Below are 21,760 nucleotides of genomic sequence, written 5' to 3' on the forward strand. Positions count from 1 at the left end.
CTCATAGTCTTCTTAAATAAAAGCTTTTTCGTCCTCCGCACAATTCAAAGAAAAAAGATCGAAAACGAAAAAGCTTGGCTTACCTCTTGAAGGCAATTTGATAAAAGGGAAACAGTGGCAGTAGAAGCAGGGAACCCAATTGGGCTGTAGGATTTCGGCTCGCCCCTCGAATTCAAATTAGGAACAAAATCATTATAAATAGCAAAAGGCCCATTATGAACACAAGCATCAATGACCCAAGCATTAACAGAAGCACCAAATTTAGAAACAAGAATATCAGCTATGTTCTGCAAATCAGATAGCTTCTCAATCACCGGATTTCCCGTCCCTTCAACTCTATCACCGTTAAAAAATATCGCATTTGCAGAAGGCACCTGCTGCCCCCAAAACCAATAAATATGATATAAATATTTATTTTTTTGCGTAAATGAAGAAGATTACTACTTACGGCGAGTGCTTTTGTTTTTGTTTTCGAGGAAGAAGAGAGGCAGAGAGATGCCCCGATTCTGTAAAAAGTGTTGGTATTCGGGTTTAATGGAATCCTCAGTATCCCACTCCAACGATCCATAGATGAATTAATTTTTTTTTATTTAAAATTTTAAATGGTTTTTGCTTTATACTTCTAGACAGGCACAGGCTCTCGCCGCTCTGCTTCACATCAATACAGAGAGTAGGATGAGAATCGGTTCGTGGAATTGGGACTTCTGAGGATGGAGAGATCATCACTTATTGGGGCATTTCGGCCCACGTGTAGCTCAAGCCTATATGGATTTATGTTTCAAGTGGGCCTTGGCCCAATAGATAATGGGCTCATTGTGTTGATGAAGTCCATTTAAAATGACACTCGTAAATGTATGAACAGCAAGCAAGCAAGCAAATCTCTCCAAATTAAGACCAAAATCACATTCACACATATATGATAATGAATGATTATTGTTTTCCCACAAAATGTGGAATACATGAGTAGATTTCTCCATATGTTATTTGTGAGAGCATAATTTTTAGTTTGTTTTAGACTGTAAATCTTGATAGAATCCTAGTTTGTACTGTAAAATGTATGTATCTAGATTTACAATTAACATCAAATTGTAGTATATTTTTAGATTTTAGTAGTTTAAAGAAAAAAATGATCATTATATGCATTGTCCTCAGGTGACTTAACTCTTTTAGTGGAAGCAAAGGTCATAAGTTCAGGTTTAAGAGAACACATTTAATTTGGGGATATTATATACTTGCAAACATAAAATAAATAAATAAATTTCATTTTAATTATTTTCCTGTCGTTGTTTGTTCTCTCAAATAAATTAGACCTTGGATCCCATTTGAATGTACAAAAGTGAATATATATACATACACATACATACATACATACATACATACATACATACATACATATTAAATTTGAGAGACATGTTATCTCTAGCACTATTGGAATAAGTAATATGGGCTTTAATTAGCAAGAAATGAATTAGGAATATATTGCATTCAAAGAAGAAAGATTTGACGCGATAAATCGATGAGAGTTTTTTAGTACCTAATGCTAACAGAACCAGGTGTCGTGGTGTAGTTGGTTATCACGTCAGTCTAACACACTGAAGGTCTCCGGTTCGAGTCCGGGCGACGCCATCTGATTGGTTTTAATTTTTTATTTAGTCTTATGCATGCTGCACGTCCGTCGGCAACAGTTGATGTAGTTTCTTTGAGATTCTTGACGCCATGCATCGCAGTGGCATGTTTTATTATTAATGCCACCAGCTCCAGCAGTCGGATAAGCAATTAATGCAAGAGGGCTTCTCCCGGCTTCACCATGATTTGAACCATGGCGAGCGCAACCGGCCACCACTCTTCATTTTTTCATATGTAGTCTGAATTGCGCCAGGATATACATAGCATACAAAGTGATTAGTGAATTAAACATAGCAGTTACAAAACTTTGGCAGCTTCTCTGTCTTTCAATGTCACTTAATATCCCTCTAAATAGCACAAGTGATTGGCTTTTTGCATCATCATATTTCTTCTTTTTACCAGTTTGCTTTGATTGTTTAATTTCCCTTTGGTGATAAGCCCTTATCTGGTTTCTGTTCATTCTGATGAACATATGCCTAAGCATAACTCTTTTGGGTTAGCTGTCCAAGAAACTTGTCGAGTTAGTTGAAAAAAAAAATGCACCAAATTAAGATTACCATTTGTCGATCGTTCGGAATTCGTATAGGCATTTATTATATCAATGTTTCCATTGGCCTTTTCTTCGGCATTACTTCCTATCAAGTGTTTATCAATTTTGATGGAGATCCTAACTCAATTAAATTAATGATGGATTACAAGTAAATAATCATTAAGATGATTTTTCTGAATAAAGTACTCTGTTGCTAGGCTGATTTTCTGCGTAACACTAATTCCAATTGTGTGTTCTCAAATCTTCGTTGAGATTAAGGCTCTGTTTGGTACAACTTATTAAATATAGCTTATAGGACTAGAGCTTATACTAATAGAGCTTTTGGACAAAAAGCCATTGGGTGTTTGGTTGTCCATTAAAAAAGTACTTTTGAACCATTAAACTATTTGGTTGTATAAAACTAAAAGTACTTTTGTGTAATTAAATTACCAAAAAAGATATGTTTTCATAATTATATAATATGTAGCAAAATGCATCCAAGCTATCAATTAATAAGAAAAAATCAGTTCAATCGTTTCTTTAATTTTAAAATTAAAAATTGCATAATTGATATATTCTCTTAAACAAATAATACTATCCAAATTAAAATGATAATCAATAATATAACTAAAATGTTAACTGAACATGAAAAGTGTCGCATTATTTGACATCTTCCTCACAAAATATGTTGGCTCTGACTATGATTGCTCTCTCAAGTGTTGGTTATGAATCGGAATTACAAAATTAAAGTGCTGATTATTTAAAAAAAAAAAAGAGAGATAAAGTGAAGTGGCGGCAGCAATATGTTTATATGGCAGCAACAATTTTCGTTGGGTAAGTTTTATACAAAGGGTATTATGTAATTAATGAAATATGTCAAGGATATTTTTGATATTATATATTTTTTTGGAAAAACTCCCTAACCTCTACTCTCAAAAGCTCAAATTTTGGACTTTTACTAATATAGATAAATTAGCTTATTTAAGCTTAAAAAACTCTACTAAAAAAATAACCAAACACCATAAAAAAATTTCAAAAGTGCTTATGGGATTAAATAAGCACTTATGACTCTTAAATAAACACTTATGACTTTTAAATAAGCCACACCAAATAGGCACTAAATTTGACTTGACGCGCACGCTCTGAAGTACGTCTTTTCAAGGTTGACCTCTACAAGCCATAGCAGCAAATTAATTCTTCAAATATAGAACTTGTTGTTATTATTTTACTTTTAGGATTAATTTGGTAAATTAATTTTTTATAAATAATTAATAGTAAGATTATAATTGCAAGGTATTAAACATTATTTTAAGTTGGCTCGTATTAATTTATTTTAAATAGTCAGAAGACTAAAGTGAGAATATGAAAAATACTAGTTCATTCATATTGATAATTATTGGTTAATTTACTAATAAATAATTATGGATTAATTTATTAACTAAATTTTTCTTTAGATTAATTAATTAATGTCTCCAAAATTGTAATAAGGTATAGTAATAAGGTATTATTGCAAAAGACAAGGAAAAAAAAAAGCTTAAGAGTGTCACATATTCAATAACAATAGTGTTTTGAGGCATTTTTCAAAATATAGGGACTAAAGGGTATTTAATCCAAAATGTAGGGACTATTCGAATGTTTACCCTTTGAAAGTTTATTGCTAATCACAAGAGGAAGAAAGTTGATTATCTATCGATAAAAACTTTATTACAATTCTCAATAGTTTTTTTTTTCTAGAATATAAGTAAACATGTATGATGCAAGTGTCAATCGGCTGCATCTAGAAGCTTTGCATAAACAAATAATGGTGGCACATGGCTTTGAAAATTGAACACGGTTTTCACCCACCAAACTTTGATGAACACAGTTTTAAAGAAGTTTTGATACCCACGGCTTTGACTTTCTTGGCCATCATTTTGCTATAAATACAAGTGCAAATGAAGAGCTTATTCATTCCATTATTCAGAGAGCAACTTAGGGAGTCGAGAGAGAATTCAAGAGCTTGCATTTATAAGCTCTTATTACAGTGATTGAGAGAGTTTGGCTGTATTGGAGTTTTTGGAAAGTGAGCTAAAATACTACAATACTTGTAACTCCTTTTCACCAGTAAAATATTTCCTTCTGTCTTCGCCCGTGGATGTAGGCTAAAAGCCGAACCACGTAATTTCTGGTATCCTCTATTGTGCTTGTTCTTTATTGTTTCTACCAATTTTACTTTAGCTGCGTGTCTGCTTCACCCACCAATTTCCTAACAGCAAGATACTAGATTGTACATGTAAATAAGGTATAATATATCAGAGATTATTTTGTTGGATTTGTCCATGAATTTTATTTTGGGATTGCCACATATAGCACTGGATGAGATTCTATTTTTGTGGTTGTTGAGAGTTTTTCCAAGATGACATATTTTATTACTTGTAAAAAAGCCTAATGATGCTTTTAATGTGACGAACTTGTTCTTTCAAGAGGTGGTGCCTTTGCATGATGTTTCAAAGATATATTACTTCTCTCAGAAATGTAAAGTTCATCAGTAAGCTTAGGCGACATTGGTGGGATAAGTTTAGTACCAAGTTACAATTTTGTAGTGCTTTTAATTTCTAGATAGATGGGTAAATTGAGGTAATCAATCGAACTTTAGGGAATATATTGTGCTGTGCTTGCAATGACAAGCAACACAATTAATAGGAAATAGCATTGCCTCATGATGAGTTTTTTTTACAACAACATGGTTAATAGATATATTAATGGCAAGGCACCTTTGAGATTGTATATACTTATTTCTCCATGTTATGTTTTAATTTGCATGAACTATCAACAGTACCTGGAGGGAGCAAAATAGCGGACAATATGTCAGAAAAGCAATGTAGATTCATATTGAGGTGCGAGCTCACTTAGAAGCAACTGATGTGAGTACAAGGTTGATGTAGACAAGCATTAGTGCAAGAACATATTTTAGGAGGGAGATTTGGTGATGACATATTTGCGGCGGAATTAATTTCCTGGGATTCATATCAAACTGGGGAAGCGAAAGTATGGATTATTTCGTTTGGCGTGGAAGATTAATGCTAATATTTTCTTGCTACCTTTACAAGATAATTGGAACATTTCTCGAACCTTCAATATGTCTAATCTATTCAAGTACCATCCAGATGATAAGGAGCTGTAGAACAACTTCAGAATGAGTTCTCTTGCAAGTGACTGATGCATGAGACGAGCTGGGAACTTTTTGAACTTTTAATTTCAGGATTGATTGAAATTTGAAACAAAAAATTCGTTTACTCTACTTTGCTAAATTTTGTATTGCAGAATTATTGCCGAATCAATAATTTAACAATCAGAAACAACGAAATATGTTTGGTTCCTAGCCAGCTGTTCTTGATCAGCCGGCTACTTGTATTCATTCATGGGGAATCTTACCTTGTCGTGTCACACGAGGAGGTTTGCTCAATTATTGTGCCAGAGAACGCTACAAGCTAGCTCTTCAACATTATAATATATGATGATAATAAATAATTAAACACTCCAAATAAAAAAACAAATAAGATATGATATCGATCTTCATAATTAATAAATTTATATACTATTATTATTATTCCAATGAATAAAAAATAGGTTTACGATATCAATAGCAGTGATATTCTTAATTATTAATTACCAACCAACACTAATATTACAGTGTAATTAATTTTTCTCCCTCTCTCTCTTTTTTTATTTATAGAAAGGTAATTTTAAAATGCTAATTCTTATAGAATATGAATTCAAAGAAAGAAAATGTTAAAAAGAAAAAAAGAAGCCTAAAAGTAAATAGATTTAAAAGTAAAGAGTGCTAAAATGATAGGAAAATGCACATCATTTAATTTGCTGATAAAATTTTGAACTTCATTATTAATATTATCACAGATATGATGATGATATATAAAGAAAAACAAAGCTAAATTTAGCGTGTGACTAATTGGAGGCACCAAATAATGAATTACTTCCAATTAATCACAAATTGATGATCAACAGCAGCTGAGGCCGAGGCTGAGATCTTAGAATTTGAGAAGGCAGTAGTACTAGTACCACTGGACGATGACGAGGACGATGAAGAAGAGTCCAGGGATTGTGGACGCCTTCTTGGATTAACTCTAATCGGCTCCCTGCAGTGAGCCGAGCCGATCAAGTGAGGAAAATTAAGCTTGGCTTTAGCTCCACGCAGCTTAAAAGCGGCTCGATCATAAGCCATCGCAGCGTCCTCGGGAGTCTCATAAGTCCCCAGCCAAGCTCTGGCTCCGTTCTTCTTGGGGTCCCTCATCTCAGCTGCGTACTTCCCCCACGGCCTTCTCCTCACGCCCCTGTACCCCACTCCCCTACGCGGATCGTGCTTCTGACGCCCCAATATTACCGCATTACATTTTTTCTTTTCCTCTTTGTCATGGGCATGAGGATGATCTTCTCCTTCTTGGGGCTTCGGTTTCACAAGCATTACGTTTGAATCAATGACGTTACCATCGAACGGATTAGACCCAACAATGCTCGCAGAGCCGCTGGCTAAATCGTCTTCAACTGGTAAGAGATCACTCCAGAGGCTACTCATGAAGCTTGAATGATGAGGGCTACTTGTAAGTGGCTCCCCATTCTCAGATTTTATTGCCGCTGGAGCTTCTTCGAAGATATCATCGGTGAGGAGATACTCTTGAATGGATTCTAAAAGGCCGATGTCAGGATCCTCAAAGCCAAAGGAACTCACTCCGTACATTTTTTTGATGCGACGGTAAGTTAGCTAGCTAGGCGTTGGTGTTTGAGAGCAAGTGGCTACCGAATAGTACAATATATACCTGTTCACTTTTTACGGCTTCGTTTCCATGAAATTTCATTCTTCTGGAAGGGAATAAACGTGTTTTTTTGGTTGATTATTTTATTGGACCTGAGAATTTAAAAACATCACAAGGGTATGGAAAGCAAGTCGTAGACGGTCCCAAAATAGTTTTTTTCTTTTTCTTAAGCACTAGGTATTTTGGGGAGGATTTCAATTGTGGGAGGCACCTTTAAACCCGTACTACAACTTAAATTAGAAGTTTTCGTTCGAGCCGGGAGGCACATGTTCTCCCAACAAAAACGACTTTCCTGCGATTCGAACTGCAGAGCAAACTCAATCAAGCCACTTAAAGGGACTCCATTTCTAATGGAACCAACACTTTATTGGTCCCAAAATAGTTCAATATCTTTCAACTGAATGAACGCGAACTGTAGAGAAGGTATTAATTACATTTGTTGCCCACTCCCACTATTTTTTTGTATTCGTAATTATTTACATTTTTTTATATTATCTGAAGCCCTCTGGCCGACTGGCCCCCAAATCAATGTAATGAACATCTCTTGAAAGCAACATGAACAGTTATTGTAGCGGTTAAGAATTAATACATTTGAACAGAATGAATATGAACAGGACTGCAAGTCGCTTTAGTCCAAATCTCCGAGAAAGAAAGCACACGAGTACTAGTGCTTCTTCAAATGACGAGATGAAACCACACGAGCTAGACTAGATATCAAACACACGCACACACATTTAATTGATTCAAAAGATCTTGAACAAGAGCAATATAACTTTGCTTTTTATAAAGAGTTAAAATAACATATCTAATATGATTTTATTTAAAAACGAAACTATTTGTTTCTCGTCGTCATCTTTAATCAATATATTACTCTCTCTCCAATATTTGTTTAGTTTATATATCGGTTTGAAATTACACTTGTTATGGCTCGAATGGGTGCTTCCGGAATCGCAGAGGGTTCGAGTATTGACGGACGGTGCAAGACATTTAATCGGAAGGAAACAAAGAATAAAAGAAAATTATATTAAATAAAATAACACAACTTGCACATGGATTGCAACTTGTAATTTAAATGCACATGGTTCAGCCTACATATATATATATATATATATATATATATATATAATAAAATAGAATCTTCTGTTAAACTGTGGCTCCAAATATTAACATCTGCCCTAACTCCCTATTATTAATTAGAATAATAATAAGAATTAATAATTTACATCACATGACTCATAATAATTTTGTTATAAAAGAAGTCTTCTATTTTCATAAAGTAATTAGTAAATTAAAAAATAAAAAATGAAACACAGTGTATTAAAAATTTAAAACACGTGTTCTTTTTATCTTTTAAGAAATTTTCTTATTCTATAATAATGTAAAGTATCTCTTATTAAAAAATTATTCATGTTATATATATATCATATCATGATAGATATTGAAAGTTAAAATAACATTTAATAATAGCTATTCATCATTGTTTGACTCAAAACTTATGCACAAATTTAAGTTAAAATAACCCAAAGTATTAATTACTTTTCATAAACTAAATCTTAAAGATCAACTTCGAAATCACTCAAGATCTCTACTTTTAGATCCATGTCTTTTGGGAATCATAACTATTGTTACCACTTTGACTTTTTATTGTTACCACTTTCTATTTATTATAACAATAATGTCGAAAACTAAAGATTCTGGGCAAGTGGAATTTTGTCCCATTTCACTTTCATAAAATTAATAAACTTTCATGAGGATTTTGCACAAATAATTCTCCATCTAAAGATCTTTCAGATCCCTGATAGATATTATATGATGCAGCAATGAGAATTTCCTTTCCAGATTTTGTTAACCATTAGATTCATTAGGCTTTCAAAGCAAAATAAGAGCAATAAATTAGCAGCACGGTGCATATGCTTGAGGATCAAAATTTTCTAGGACTGACTGCTCTTTTGAACTGTATTATCATATTAGTTCTTTTTTGAAAAAAATAAAAAATTAGCCTTTCAAAAGTTGGCGTCAAAAAAAAAAATCCCTTACTTTTTTTTTTTTTTTTGTTTTCATTGCTAAGGCCAAAACAAACAGAGTATTCCCTTCAAAATAAGATTTTGAATATTTAAATTTTGATACGTTTTCATATTACAAAAATACGCATATGGCCATGGAGTAAGACGATGGAGTAGATGCTAGAAATAACATAAATTCTCTTAATGGAGAAATTCTAAACACGCTTGTGTACTATTTTATTTTATTTAGTTTTTTTATTATTATTACCTTTCTGAAGCTACAATAAGGTGCGTACAAGTGGATAATAATTTTGGGGGAAAAATGGTTATAATTAGTAAATTAAGATTAGGGGTGATATATATATATATTAATTAATTTTGATGATGTCATATAATATGTCACTTTAATGTGATTAGTGACCGACTGATTGAATTCAAATTACGTACAGTATTCCAATTATCTAATTAGCATTATTCTAAAAAAATAAAATAAAATAAAATATATTAGCTAGCTATTATTTCATTTGGTAAACTTTTCACCAACTGCACTTTTATCTCTTTCCCATTCCGTCCGAATTAATCATTTAGTCGTGTCCGATCATTCTGTCCCAACAACCAAACCGTGAATCACGCGTGATCAGACCCAAAAAAATAATAATAAAAGAATAAGTTTGCTGCATGTGTTAATAAATTTGGCATGCAGTGATTAGTATTAAAATTTTAGGCGTGTGATGTCATCTGAATCAACATAACGACAGTCAAAGTCTAATACAATTCTGAAATTAATAAAATATATAGTAAATAAGATATGATATACAAGTTTATAATTTACAATAAGAAAAAATTAAAACATGTGATGAAATTCCTGGTCTTATACATGCGATCCAACTTCGCAGGGAACTAGAATTACATAAACATGAAATTGCAAAAACCAGTGACCTACTTTTTTTTTTTTTTTAAATTGTTACAATTTGAAATCTGTTGGAATTTTAATGCATACATTGAAAATACAATCTAAATGTTTACCAAACAATAAGTTCATAAAATTGTTCTCACTAGTATTTATGAACTTAACGAGGCTCTACTTATACCGTAAATGTTGAAGATATAGTTGTTGCTGAGCTGGACAGAGCTGACTGATGTGTCAAGATTGAATGTAACGGAATGACATGTGGTAAGAGCTCTGATACCATATTAGAATTCGTAATGAGATGTTTGAAAACAAAGAAAAACAGAGAAAATGAAAAAGAAACTTCACGATTTTTATTAACCAGAATATTCAATACTAATTAAGCTTACTTAGCTAAGCTTATATACAATTATTCTAACTAATTAAACAACTAATAACAACTAATAACAATTATTCTAACTAATAACTAATTATTCCTTATCTTACTGAGCAGGGAATCCAATTTAGACATCCTTGTCCTTATATTCACCATCAAAATGGAAAGATTGAACGCAAACATAGACATATAGTGGAAACAAGTCTTACCCTTCTTGCTCAAGCACATTTACCACTGAAATTTTGGTGGAATGCTTTCCATACTGCCACATTTCTCATAAATAGGCTTCCTACACCCATTCTAGATAGCAAATCACCATTTGAAAAATTATTCAACAAAAGACCAGATTATTCTATTATGAGAGTTTTTGGATGTGCTTGTTTTCCATATCTGAGGCCTTATAATCATCATAAGTTAGAGTTTCGAACTGCTAGATGTATTTTTCTTGGTTACAGCTCCCTTCACAAAGGCTACTTGTGTCTTCATTCCTTTGGTAGAATCTATGTCAGTAACCATGTTACATTTGATGAGTCATGTTTTCCTTTTCAGTCAGGAGTTGATTTTTCTTCTGTCAATCACTCTTGCTCTTCTTTAGATCATTCATCTCAGTCTTCTTCACATTGTTCATCTTCTGTTTGTCCTTTGATTCAACTTGATATAACCAAGTCTTCATCCTCTACAGCAGCTGATCTCAGGTTCTCTCAATCCTCTCCAGACTCTCCTTCTTAATCCTCTATACAATCACACTCAGAACCATCTACCTCCCCTGTCCATCATTTCACTCCACCATTGCAGTCATCTACTGGTCATCCAATGCTCACTCGATCAAAGGTTGGTATCTTCAAACCTAAAGCCTATATTACAGCCAATCCTACCAAACCTACAGAACCTGCTACTACCTCAAAAGCCCTTCAAGATTCAGCTTGGCATAAAGCAATGACAGATGAATATCAAGCCTTAGTCAATAATCATACATGGACGCTTGTCAAACCTACACATCCCATTAAAGTAATTGGGAATAAGTGAGTATTTCGGATTAAATATAATCCTGATGGCAGTGTCTCTAGATACAAAGCTAGACTTGTTGCTAAGGAATTTCACCAAACTCAAGGGCTGGATTTTCATGAAACATTCAATCCTGTCATTAAGTCTTCAACCATCAGAATTATCTTGAGTATGGCTGTCATGAATCATTGGGTACCGAGGCAAATAGACATTAATAATGCCTTCCTTAATGGCTACCTCACTGAAGAAGTTTTTATGCAACAGCCTGAGGGGTTTATAGATGGTTCCAGGCCTGATTATGTTTGTAAGCTGCACAAAGCCCTTTATGGACTTAAACAGTCTCCAAGGGCATGGTTTGATAGACTCAAACTAGCTCTTACAACTCAGTGGGGCTTTACAAATTCTATTTCAGACACTTCACTCTTCTTTAAGAACACACAAGGTCATCTGCTACTTGTCTTGGTGTATATAGATGATATCATTATTACAAGCTCCAATCCTCAGCTTGTTCAACAGACCATCACCAACTTCCAGTCTGTTTTTGCACTTAAAGATCTTGGTGCATTGAATTATTTTCTGGGAGTTCAGGTCCTTTACAACAAATCTGGTATTCATCTTTCTCAATCCAAGTATATCACTGATTTGCTTGCCAAGGTGCACATGCAGGATAATACTCCTTGTTCTACTCCTATGCTTTCTGGAGTGACTTTTACTAAAGCTGATAGTGAACTCTTTTCTGATGTTACTCTGTATAGAAGCACCATAGGTGCTCTTCAGTATGCAACATTGACCAGACCAAAGATTGCTTTCTCTGTCAACAAGCTTAGTCAGTTTCTATCTTCTCCAACTGTCAATCATTGGCAGGCTTGTAAAAGGGTTTTACGTTATCTGAAGGGCACTGTTAATCTTGGTTTACAGTTCTACAATCGTTGTAGCATATAGATTGATTGTTTCAGTGATGCTGATTGGGCTGGAGACAGAGATGATAAGAGGTCAGTGGCTGGTTATTGTGTCTATATGGGTCAAAATCTAGTGTCTTGGTGCTCTAAGAAACAGGCAGTGGTCTCTCGATCTAGTGCTGAGTCTGAATATCGAGCACTAGCAATGGCAGCAGCTGAAGTCTTGTGGATTTGTTCTCTTCTTACTGAGATTCGCCTTACTCTTTCTTCCATTCCAATCATATGGTGTGATAATCAAAGTGCAGCTGCTTTAGCCTCTAATCCTAAGTTTCATTCCAGAACAAAACACATTGAATTAGACGTTCATTTTGTTCGAGAGAAAGTTGTTGCTCAATGTCTTAAGGTTCAGTATATTTCTAGCTCAGAACAAACTGCTGATATTCTCACCAAAGCTCTTTCTTATCATCCTTTTCTCTACTTACGTGACAAGCTCAACCTTACTTCCTCGGTTGAGCTTGAGGGGGGATGTTGAAGATATAGTTGTTGCTGAGTTGGACAGAGCTGACTGATGTGTCAAGATTGAATGTAACTGAATGACATGTGGCAAGAGCTCAATGGCTAAACTAAATCTGAAGTTGTTATTAGTTGTTTTGCAGTTGTTTAATTAGTTAGAATAATTGTATATAAGCTTAGCTAAGTAAGCTTAATTAGTATTGAATATTCTGGTTAATAAAAATCGTGAAGTTTCTTTTTCATTTTCTCTGTTTTTCTTTGTTTCCAAACATCTCATTATGAATTCTAATAGTAAACACATGGTTTTATTATTAAAGTGTACATATATTTGAGAACTAGTTATCTGGACTTGTAGTCTAATGGTATTCATTCTCTCAAGTTCGAGTATTATGGGGTTCTTCCTTGTAATAAGGATAGATTTTTCTCCGAATATAAATAAGAGTAAACTTTCAAACTTAACATTTAAAAGATTTTTTGTACTATACTAGAAGTGTTTGTATCTAGATTCCTTGTAGATTTCGTTTTGTGAATATATGTATATAGTAGATTGTAACAATTTCAGGGGGAAAAAAATACATTAATAATGTTTCTCAAGTAATAACCACTTCTAATTATAGAACTTTAGGGCTTTGTTTATGTGTAACTCTTTCATTCATGAATCATGGTCGGCTTGTATTAAACTCGTAAACAACCATAGTTGTCTAAAATTATTTTATTTCAAAAACAAAAACCTGCATGTTAATATTTTGCAAAGCAATTAGGAACCGAGTCAAACAACAAACCTGATCGTGATTATGAAATAATTAACTTACTGTTCACCAGACTACAATACCTTGAACTGTTTGTTTCCCTTATTCTCTGTCTCAATCATCAATATTCACTTGCAGCTAATTGTCGGGTCATTTAAATTTCTGATGCTAAAAGTCCATGAACAGTCAAGAAAGAGCAATATTTTTTTTTTTTGTTAACGAAAGAAAGGCAAAATTCATAATAATTTTTTTTTTGTTTGTACGTGTGCTAATCAGTTGATCGTAAATGCTGGCGGTGGCTAATTAATGGCAGTATTAGGCGTGCGTCATCCCGAATCTACATAACTACAATCAGAGACTGAATCAATAATACATATTAAATGAAAACACGTGACCAAATTCAAATAAACGTGCTTAATTACACGTGTACTTGTAAATTAAACCAATCAACTTCCGTAGAAATACGTAAAATCACTACTTGATCACTCGACCTTTATATATTAAAGCTAGCTTCTCCAAGCATTTGTCAAAGCCACCGAGTTATAAAATTAAAGCACTTGTTCTTTATAGAGTAATGTGTTAACATGTATATGTTTATAATATTAATTTTGATGATAATAAATTTTATATATTTTTAATTAAAAAGGTTGGAGCTTTCAGTAATAAACAATTTCTTAAAAGTCGTATAATATTTCTAGTTATGTTCATGAAACCTGGATAATCGTTATATTTAATCAAAAAATCATTCTTTACAAAATTCTGTAAAAATGATGATTCTAGAAAATAACGATAAATCGTTTACTACAAACGGTTAATCGATAATTTTCAGGGAGGCATTAATTTTTTATTTTGAACCGATTAGAAAAAAACGGATAAGCCAAATTTGTTTTGGAGTGTTCTAGAATTAAACGGCAAACCGTTTATGTCAAACGGTTAACCGATAATTTTCAGAATGGAGTTACGTGCTAACCTTGAATCGTTTAATTAAAATGGTCAAAGCCAAATTTTGTTTTGCATGTTTCTGGAAATAAACGGCTAACCGTTAACTATAAACGGCTAACCGATAATTTCTAGAATGGAACTACATACTAACCTTGAACCGTTTAGCAAGAATAGTCAAGCCAAACTTGTTTTGTAGGTTTCTGAAAATTAACGACTAACAGATAATTCCAAACAGTTAATCGATTATTTGAAATTCTGCTCAACGGTCACTTGGACTAGTCAAAACGGTTAATCGATAATAACTAACGACGATCCGATTTCGTTCAGAAAGTAAACAACGGCTAGTTTTCAGCTCCAACTATAAAATGACTCAAATAAGGATTGATCAAAGAGTTATCATTGAGCTTGCAATTGAGAATACAACATTCATTGAGTCTTAATTTTGTTCTTGTTTGATTTATTCACACCTTGAGCATTCATTTGTAATCATATATATTGTGTGGGAGAAAAACACATTTTTTATCTTTATTTTGAGTGATCGTAAGTGTTGGGATACACTTTGGTTAAGAGATTGGGGATAATCTCTTACTGTAAAGGTTGATTGACACTTGTGAAGTCAATTGTAAGTGTTCTTGAAGCCTTGGAGGCTTGATTAGTGGAATCCTCAAGCTTGGCGAGCTTGGAGGCGTGGATGTAGGTAAGGTTGGCCAAGCCACGTAAAAATCTTTGTGTTTTAATCTCTCTTCCTTGATGTCTTTACATTTTGATTGGTTTATTTATTATTGTTTAAAATTTGTTTAAAATTTACAGTAAGTTTTGTTCAAACATTGCATATATTTTTGTAAACCCAATTCACCCCCTCTTAGGTTGCTTAGATAGTATTTCATAATGGGCAACCACCTTCTTGGTAATGATAATTATGAGTTTCCGGCTATCTAAAGTTGCCCAATTCATATCTAATTCATATGAAGAGAAGTGATGAATCACGTGACAAGTTCTCATTGCGAGAGTCGTGGGTCACACTGTATAGCTCTCTCAAACGAGACCTTGTCATGTGGCTAGTTACTGAGTGATGACACTTATCTGATCAAATCTCCTCCTATGAACATAATAACAAATAATGACATACGGTGCCTTAGCAGATGCCATCAACTATAAGTGTAAAGTCCAAGAGATGAAATTGACGTAGTAGTTTGATGGTACCGCGTGGGAAGTATGCGCCGTACCACACGTAGGGGAAATACATATTTTGTCCTGCAGGGTATGATAACTTAAGATATATGGAGGGTCAGATCTAAAAACTTAATTCATTGGGGCAAAATTATAGTAAAAGTTAATAATTTTTAAAATTGATCTTATTATAAAAATTTCTTTATAAGTTTGTCCCAACTCAAACAAAATTTTCTAAAAGATTAATACGAAAACCAAGAAATTTTTTGTTGAATGGAGTCAATTGCCCATATTAAACTCTACGTAAATCACCACTTGGGCTTGTAACCCAGCGGTGGACCATTGCCCTCAAAGTTAAGCATGACTATGAGGGCAATGGTTCGAGTCCCCACGGACTCAACCTCTTCCAATTAAAATATAATTGTGTGGAGATTTCTATAAACATCTTTCTCCCTTGCGAAATGCGAGTGGAGTAGAGACATCCCTCCTCCGTGAGGGGTATTTGGGATGGGCATGTACTTCATAGAATAAAAATATAATAATATAAGTCTCATGTATATATATCTGATTGTAAATATCAGTGTAATAACCTGCTGTCATAGCAGTTGTATATATATCTGTGTAATGCAGTAACCTGATGCTTAATCAGTTTAAAAAAAAAAAACTCTATGTAAATCCTCTTGTTTGTTAAAGTAATTTTATAATTTTTAATAAAAACTCTCAATGGGAACCAAACAATTAATTTTTTTTTTGTAAAAATTCTACTTATAAATACTCTACTTAAATAAGTTATATATATAAAAAAGATATATACCAAACAAAGCCTAAACTTAATGAGTAATAATATAACTACAAACTCTTGTACAATATTTGTTTGTACAAGCTGATGTGGCATGATTTAATTGGTTGGATTAGTATCTCTTGGTACACATGATTTATTTTTATTCAATTAATAAGTTAATACCAAATCAATTTGTACAAAATAAACTTATATAAAAATTTATAATTGTATCATCACTCAATCTGGATAAGTGATATCATAAACCTTGTCTTTTTGGAGCATTATGGGCTTAGATAATTTTGTCAACCTAGTAGCGTAGACCGCCATCAGATTCCAGAGACCAGAATCAAAGCCGAATGATTATGGACTTAATTGAGACAAAGAGGTTTGGGGTTAGTTAACAGGTGGGCCTTCATTTGTAATTTTAGCCCATTCTATTGTCCAAATAATCTCCGACTTAACTAAATAGATTTTAATATATATTCGTTTATTAAATGAGATCCATCCAATAACTTATTAATTTGTCCTTTTTCTTATGAATAGGGTGTTCAAAAACACGTGTTACCATCATTTTCTACCATGATGCATCGGAAAAGTATTTTTTTTTTGTAAACCTACTAAATACAGTTATAAATCACAAATAAAAGAATACGCGTGAAAACGAATCAAATAAGATGAAGCTGTTGTGCAGGATTAAGATACTACAATTATGCAAAAATTAATTGATGATATTAACATTTCTTAAAAAGGAGGAAGTAATATTATGTTTGTTTTCGATTTTAAAATAACTTATAAAACGTTTCTGGAACAAAGTATTCAAAAAAGGTGGCTTAATTATTGGACGAATTAAACAAGGCAAATAATGCCCGAATCTAGTGTTGGATTATGTATGCCATTGAAGCATAATGAAAATTACATGTATGTATATAAAATTTAGGTTGATGTTCCTTTGGGGCACCGATAATTTAATATTTTATTTTGTTATATCATTGTGATCACCGAATTCTAATAAGTAAAATGACACATAATTCAATATTTAAAAACAACGATATAGTCTAAGGTTGGGTCCCAGTAAACGTCTTTCATAATGTCAGCATTCAAAATAAAAATCAAAATCTAATCAGTGATGATAGACACATTTTAGTATTTTAAAAATATCATATAGTTTATAACGAGTCGAGTATGTGAAGATATCTTATGTAACATCAATATATTAGAAAACGAATAATGAATATATGATGACAAAAATAACTTAGTGCTTAGAAAATGTAGCTTAGTCCTATGGTCGAATCAAATACGTATGATGTCTAGCTAATGTAATGTCAATATTCAGTAACACATATACATTTGGCAAGTAGATGTCTCATGAATAATGATACACATAATAGTGACCTTACACAACGCATCTACACAAGGAGATGTCCCATGAACATATACATTTGGCAAGTAGATATCTCATGAATAATGATGCACGTAATACTGACATTACAAAACACATCTACACAAAATATTTTCTTTTTCTTTTTCAAACATGTAGGATGCATAACACTCTTCCCAGTCTTCTGGGCAATAAATTGACTTAGATAGTATGAAATGAACTTATTGAAAGTAAACTCGTACAATTTCAGGCCTCATAACAGAGGCGTAATCTAATCAGTGCTCAAGAAATGCCCTCGCTATAAGTATTAGATAGCTGATCAAAAACAGTATTCGAGTTTGAGTGCAATAGAATTGCTGCGTGATATCGTACGATGACAATTCTTTTTATCTGATTTTGAGGCTTCACAAAAGCTCAAAGCACACACTGTTAATTATTATTAAAACACATAATTTTAGCAGCAGTTGAGTTGCATTCTAACCGCAAGCAAATACATTATTGTAAAATTAAAGATATATTTTTAAAAACTAATAATGGTAAGTGGAGCCTCTACTTTTATAACCATACGTGCATTTCTAATTCTTTTTTCTTTTTTTTTTTTTTGCCTTTCTTTTAAAAAATATTTTTACAAACTTAGTGATGAATATTCAATAGGATTTATTTATTTTTAATAAAAAAATTGATAACCAACTACTTTTATGTTTCGTTTTATAGCTTCAAAACTCTAAATTAGACATGAAATAAGGAGTTTATAATGTGGTTGTGAAGAGATTATAACAGAAGAAAAAAAAATAAAAATGTGGTTTTATGAGAATAATGAAGCTGTGTCAATATATAGAGTCATTCTTTATTATGAAGAAAAGTTGTTTAAGCACAAACGCATTACCCAAAAGCGGGCGACAATTCAATTTGTGTGTCTTCTTTTAATTTATTAAAAATCAAATCCCTCTTTAATTTTTTTTTTTTGAAAACTTAATTTTGAGAAAACACTTTTTTTTTTTTTTCAATCTAACCTCAAATGAAAGATAATAAAAGCTTTCTTAAATAAAATGGAAGAAAAGAAACCTAATTAGGGAGATGTGATGATCCTTACTCTAATTTAATACAAAATTGTGATTAACATATAAAAATTTAAAAGATATATAGTGTTAAAATAGTGTGAGAGTATATATGCATATTTTACTTTGCATGATAAGATCACAACTATAACAACTTACCATTTCTGAATGTTTCATATGAACAGGTATAAGCATCATATAAAAGATATAACTATATCTTAACCATCTTTTTCTTGTATTGGCAAGATTTTGATTTGAATCTCGTAACGGACGTTGGACTCTTAATATTGAACTTAGCCCTCCAAAAACAGAATTTTGGCTATGTAGTTAGCGCCCACCCTAAGCTCCCTTAATGCGACAAGCCTAGAGACTAGAATCGAATTACATTTTTTTTTTTTGGGGTCACTTTCCTTTAAGGGTACCGTGCTTGCTTAACCTTAACACGGTTAAAATATGTGATGATGCTGCCGCCTTACTAGCTATGTTAGAGCAGCCATATTATAGAAAGGACGTTGGAGGTATTGATTACAAATAATTTTAGTAAAGGAAGAGTTAAGATTAATTTTGGCTTTATTCTCGTTTTATTTATTTAATTTTCTGAGTACATCCCTGTGTTTGTTTTTCACTTGAAAACATAATTAGTAAGAGGTGTACACACACACACACATATATATATATATATATATTGGTGTACAAATACAATCACATTACATCATCAAAATATTCTCCTTGGAAAATGACAAAATGATGATGATCAAGTTATAAATTTAATTTCACTCCTCCCCAGTTAGCAATATTTAACTCAAGACTCAAAAAGAGTGACATTAATTATATGGGTGAAATTATACGTACGCAGGAAAAAAAAAAAAAAAGAAAGAAAGAAGCAAACAAAATTGAAGCAATAAATAAAGTGCCAACCATACAAAACACAAGATGTGGACCACACACATAGCGCAGCAGTGAAATATCATCATAAACAACAAGTGAGGAAAATAATAATGTCATGAACGTAAAATGATGGCAAATACCTATCCCAATCAAATCAATTGAACCCTACTTTAAAAAAAAAAAAATATTGAAATCCTTTTTTCTTATATATATATATATATATATATATATATATATATATATATATAAATCTCAAGGTCTCCTTCAACTGGACCACATAAGGACCACATGAAAAAACAATAAAATAATGACACTACTATTATTTTAACGTAACCCGTCACCAAAGTCCCAACGTGTATTTAAATTGTGTCAATCAACTGGAACAATTGACTCCACAGACGGTCGATCGGTTTGAAATTAAACTGAAATCGATATATTCTCACTTCTCAGACGTGGGCTGTCTCACGTCCACTTGCGAAAAAATAAATTTTCACTTGTAATTTTTCAGAAATGTATTCGGAAAGTATTTCTCAAACGGATATGGCTCTCTTGGAGTCAATCCGGCATCATCTTCTAGATGATGACTTCGAAGACATAAATTCAATGATGCAACCACTACAAGTAGAAGACGTTAATTCATCAATATTGCAACAGCACCAGCACCAGCAGCAGCAGCAGCAGCAGCAGATGCCTCTAGAAAATTTTTCAGAATCGGATTTTGATCTTCTTCAAAATCTTCTCGAGGACGTAAACACAGCCTCATCTTTTGAATCGGATTACTTAAACAATGCACCCTCCGTGTACTCACCAACTTCGAGCTTCGGCAGTGCCGTCTTTGATTTTCCACTACAAGTAACAGGTAATGTTGTTATTAACAATAACAACAACTACCCAATCCCTTCCTATGGCTGCTATGATCATCCCAAAGCCTTAAACGACGCCGTTGACAGCGTGGGTTGGATTTCCTTTGATCATCATCAAGCTGATCAGGATGATCAAGCAATAAGCGAAGCCGCCGCAGCCGCCGCTACCCTTGATATGGTGACTTACCACCAGACGGCGGGGTTGGCAGCACGTGATCGTGATCAGGCGAAGGTGGTGCATTACAGGGGGGTGAGGACGAGGCCATGGGGGAAATATGCGGCTGAGATTAGAGACCCTAAGAAGAACGGGGCACGTGTTTGGCTTGGCACTTATGATACCCCTGAGGGCGCAGCCTTGGCTTATGATAAAGCCGCGTTCGAGATGCGTGGCTCTAAAGCTAAGCTTAATTTTCCTCACTTACTTGGCAGGGTTAATTTTAAGCCGGTTCGTGTCAACACCACCAACACCACTAAGCGTGGCTCACCAGAGTCCGAGCCTGAGCTTTCTCCTACTTCTTCATCTTCTTCCTCTTCTTCGTCTACTTCTTCATCGTCATCTTTGTTAATGTTGCCGGAAGATTCTCCAAAGCCTAAGCGGAGAAATAACAATGGGACAAGCGCGGTGGCTTGAGCCAGAGCCTGAGCATGAGCCGGTCCATCCTATAGAGAGAACAAGTGTAGCAGCAGTAGGCTGTAAGCGCATCGCATGCAACTGAACTGATAGCTTCAGCAGAATAGTTACTCTATAGTTTATTTATGTCCTGCTTTTACTAGTTAGATCAATAACGGACGCTTGCTGTTATGTAACCTTTTTTTTAAATTTATAGAATAAGATTTCACGTTACAGCTAATTACAAATGACATTTTTTGTTCTTTTGTTCTTTTTTTTTAAGGTCACCATTATGCATTATATTCTAAATTAAACCAATATTCTTCTTTGTTCTTGGGAATAGATCAAACTATCGACCAAAGTCTAAACGTTTCCTTGCAAACTGAGTTTTTTTTGGTTCAAAAAGAGATGGGCCATTGGTCAGATTGCAACAGTGTTTGATTTGAAATCTACTTTAATTCAACTTTTTACTACTGTACATTGTTCAATAATTTTATTTGGAGTAACAATCGGTATGGGTTTGTCATTACTAAATATGTACTAAAACAAAATTAACAAATTTGGCCGTAAGTTCGCAACGCGTAGTGATTTTTTAGTTTTTAAAAAACCGACCTTTGTGAATTTTAACAATTATTAAATTCACCTACAA

General features: G+C 33.3%; 3 protein-coding genes and 1 non-coding gene across 4 annotated transcripts in view; 2 read left to right on the forward strand and 2 right to left on the reverse strand.

Moving 5' to 3' along the window:
* Positions 1–591, reverse strand: part of LOC18047937 (UPF0565 protein C2orf69 homolog) — a 1,660-nt gene extending 1,069 nt beyond the window's left edge. The window contains exons 1-2 of the mRNA XM_006445348.2: positions 449–591; positions 84–374 (exon numbers count right to left, since the gene is read on the reverse strand). Of these exons, the coding sequence (XP_006445411.2) occupies positions 84–374; positions 449–568 (411 nt within the window). The 5' untranslated portion in view covers positions 569–591. The remainder of the gene's footprint in view (positions 1–83; positions 375–448) is intronic.
* Positions 592–1,552: 961 nt separating this feature from the next.
* TRNAV-AAC lies at positions 1,553–1,626 on the forward strand. Its single transcript has one exon. It is a non-coding gene; the product is annotated as a tRNA-Val (tRNA).
* Positions 1,627–6,106: 4,480 nt separating this feature from the next.
* Positions 6,107–6,998, reverse strand: LOC18047938 (ethylene-responsive transcription factor 2). The gene has a single exon (XM_024189312.1). The coding sequence runs from the start codon at positions 6,888–6,890 to the stop codon at positions 6,126–6,128; it is 765 nt and encodes a 254-aa protein (XP_024045080.1). The 5' UTR covers positions 6,891–6,998; the 3' UTR covers positions 6,107–6,125.
* Positions 6,999–20,037: 13,039 nt separating this feature from the next.
* LOC18047939 (ethylene-responsive transcription factor 2) lies at positions 20,038–21,286 on the forward strand. The gene has a single exon (XM_006445350.2). It carries the CDS (start codon positions 20,149–20,151, stop codon positions 21,130–21,132), a length of 984 nt encoding a protein of 327 aa, XP_006445413.1. The 5' UTR covers positions 20,038–20,148; the 3' UTR covers positions 21,133–21,286.
* The last annotated feature ends 474 nt before the right edge of the window (positions 21,287–21,760 follow it).

Source organism: Citrus clementina, unplaced genomic scaffold (genome assembly GCF_000493195.1).
Source record: "Citrus clementina cultivar Clemenules unplaced genomic scaffold, Citrus_clementina_v1.0 scaffold_3, whole genome shotgun sequence".
Taxonomy (NCBI): domain Eukaryota; kingdom Viridiplantae; phylum Streptophyta; class Magnoliopsida; order Sapindales; family Rutaceae; genus Citrus; species Citrus x clementina.

What these genes read in the sequence shown, in the direction of transcription:
- LOC18047938 (XM_024189312.1), bottom strand. Translation starts at nt 6,890, where the DNA reads ATGTACGGAGTGAGTTCCTTTGGCTTTGAGGATCCTGACATCGGCCTT.
- LOC18047939 (XM_006445350.2), top strand. Translation starts at nt 20,149, where the DNA reads ATGTATTCGGAAAGTATTTCTCAAACGGATATGGCTCTCTTGGAGTCA.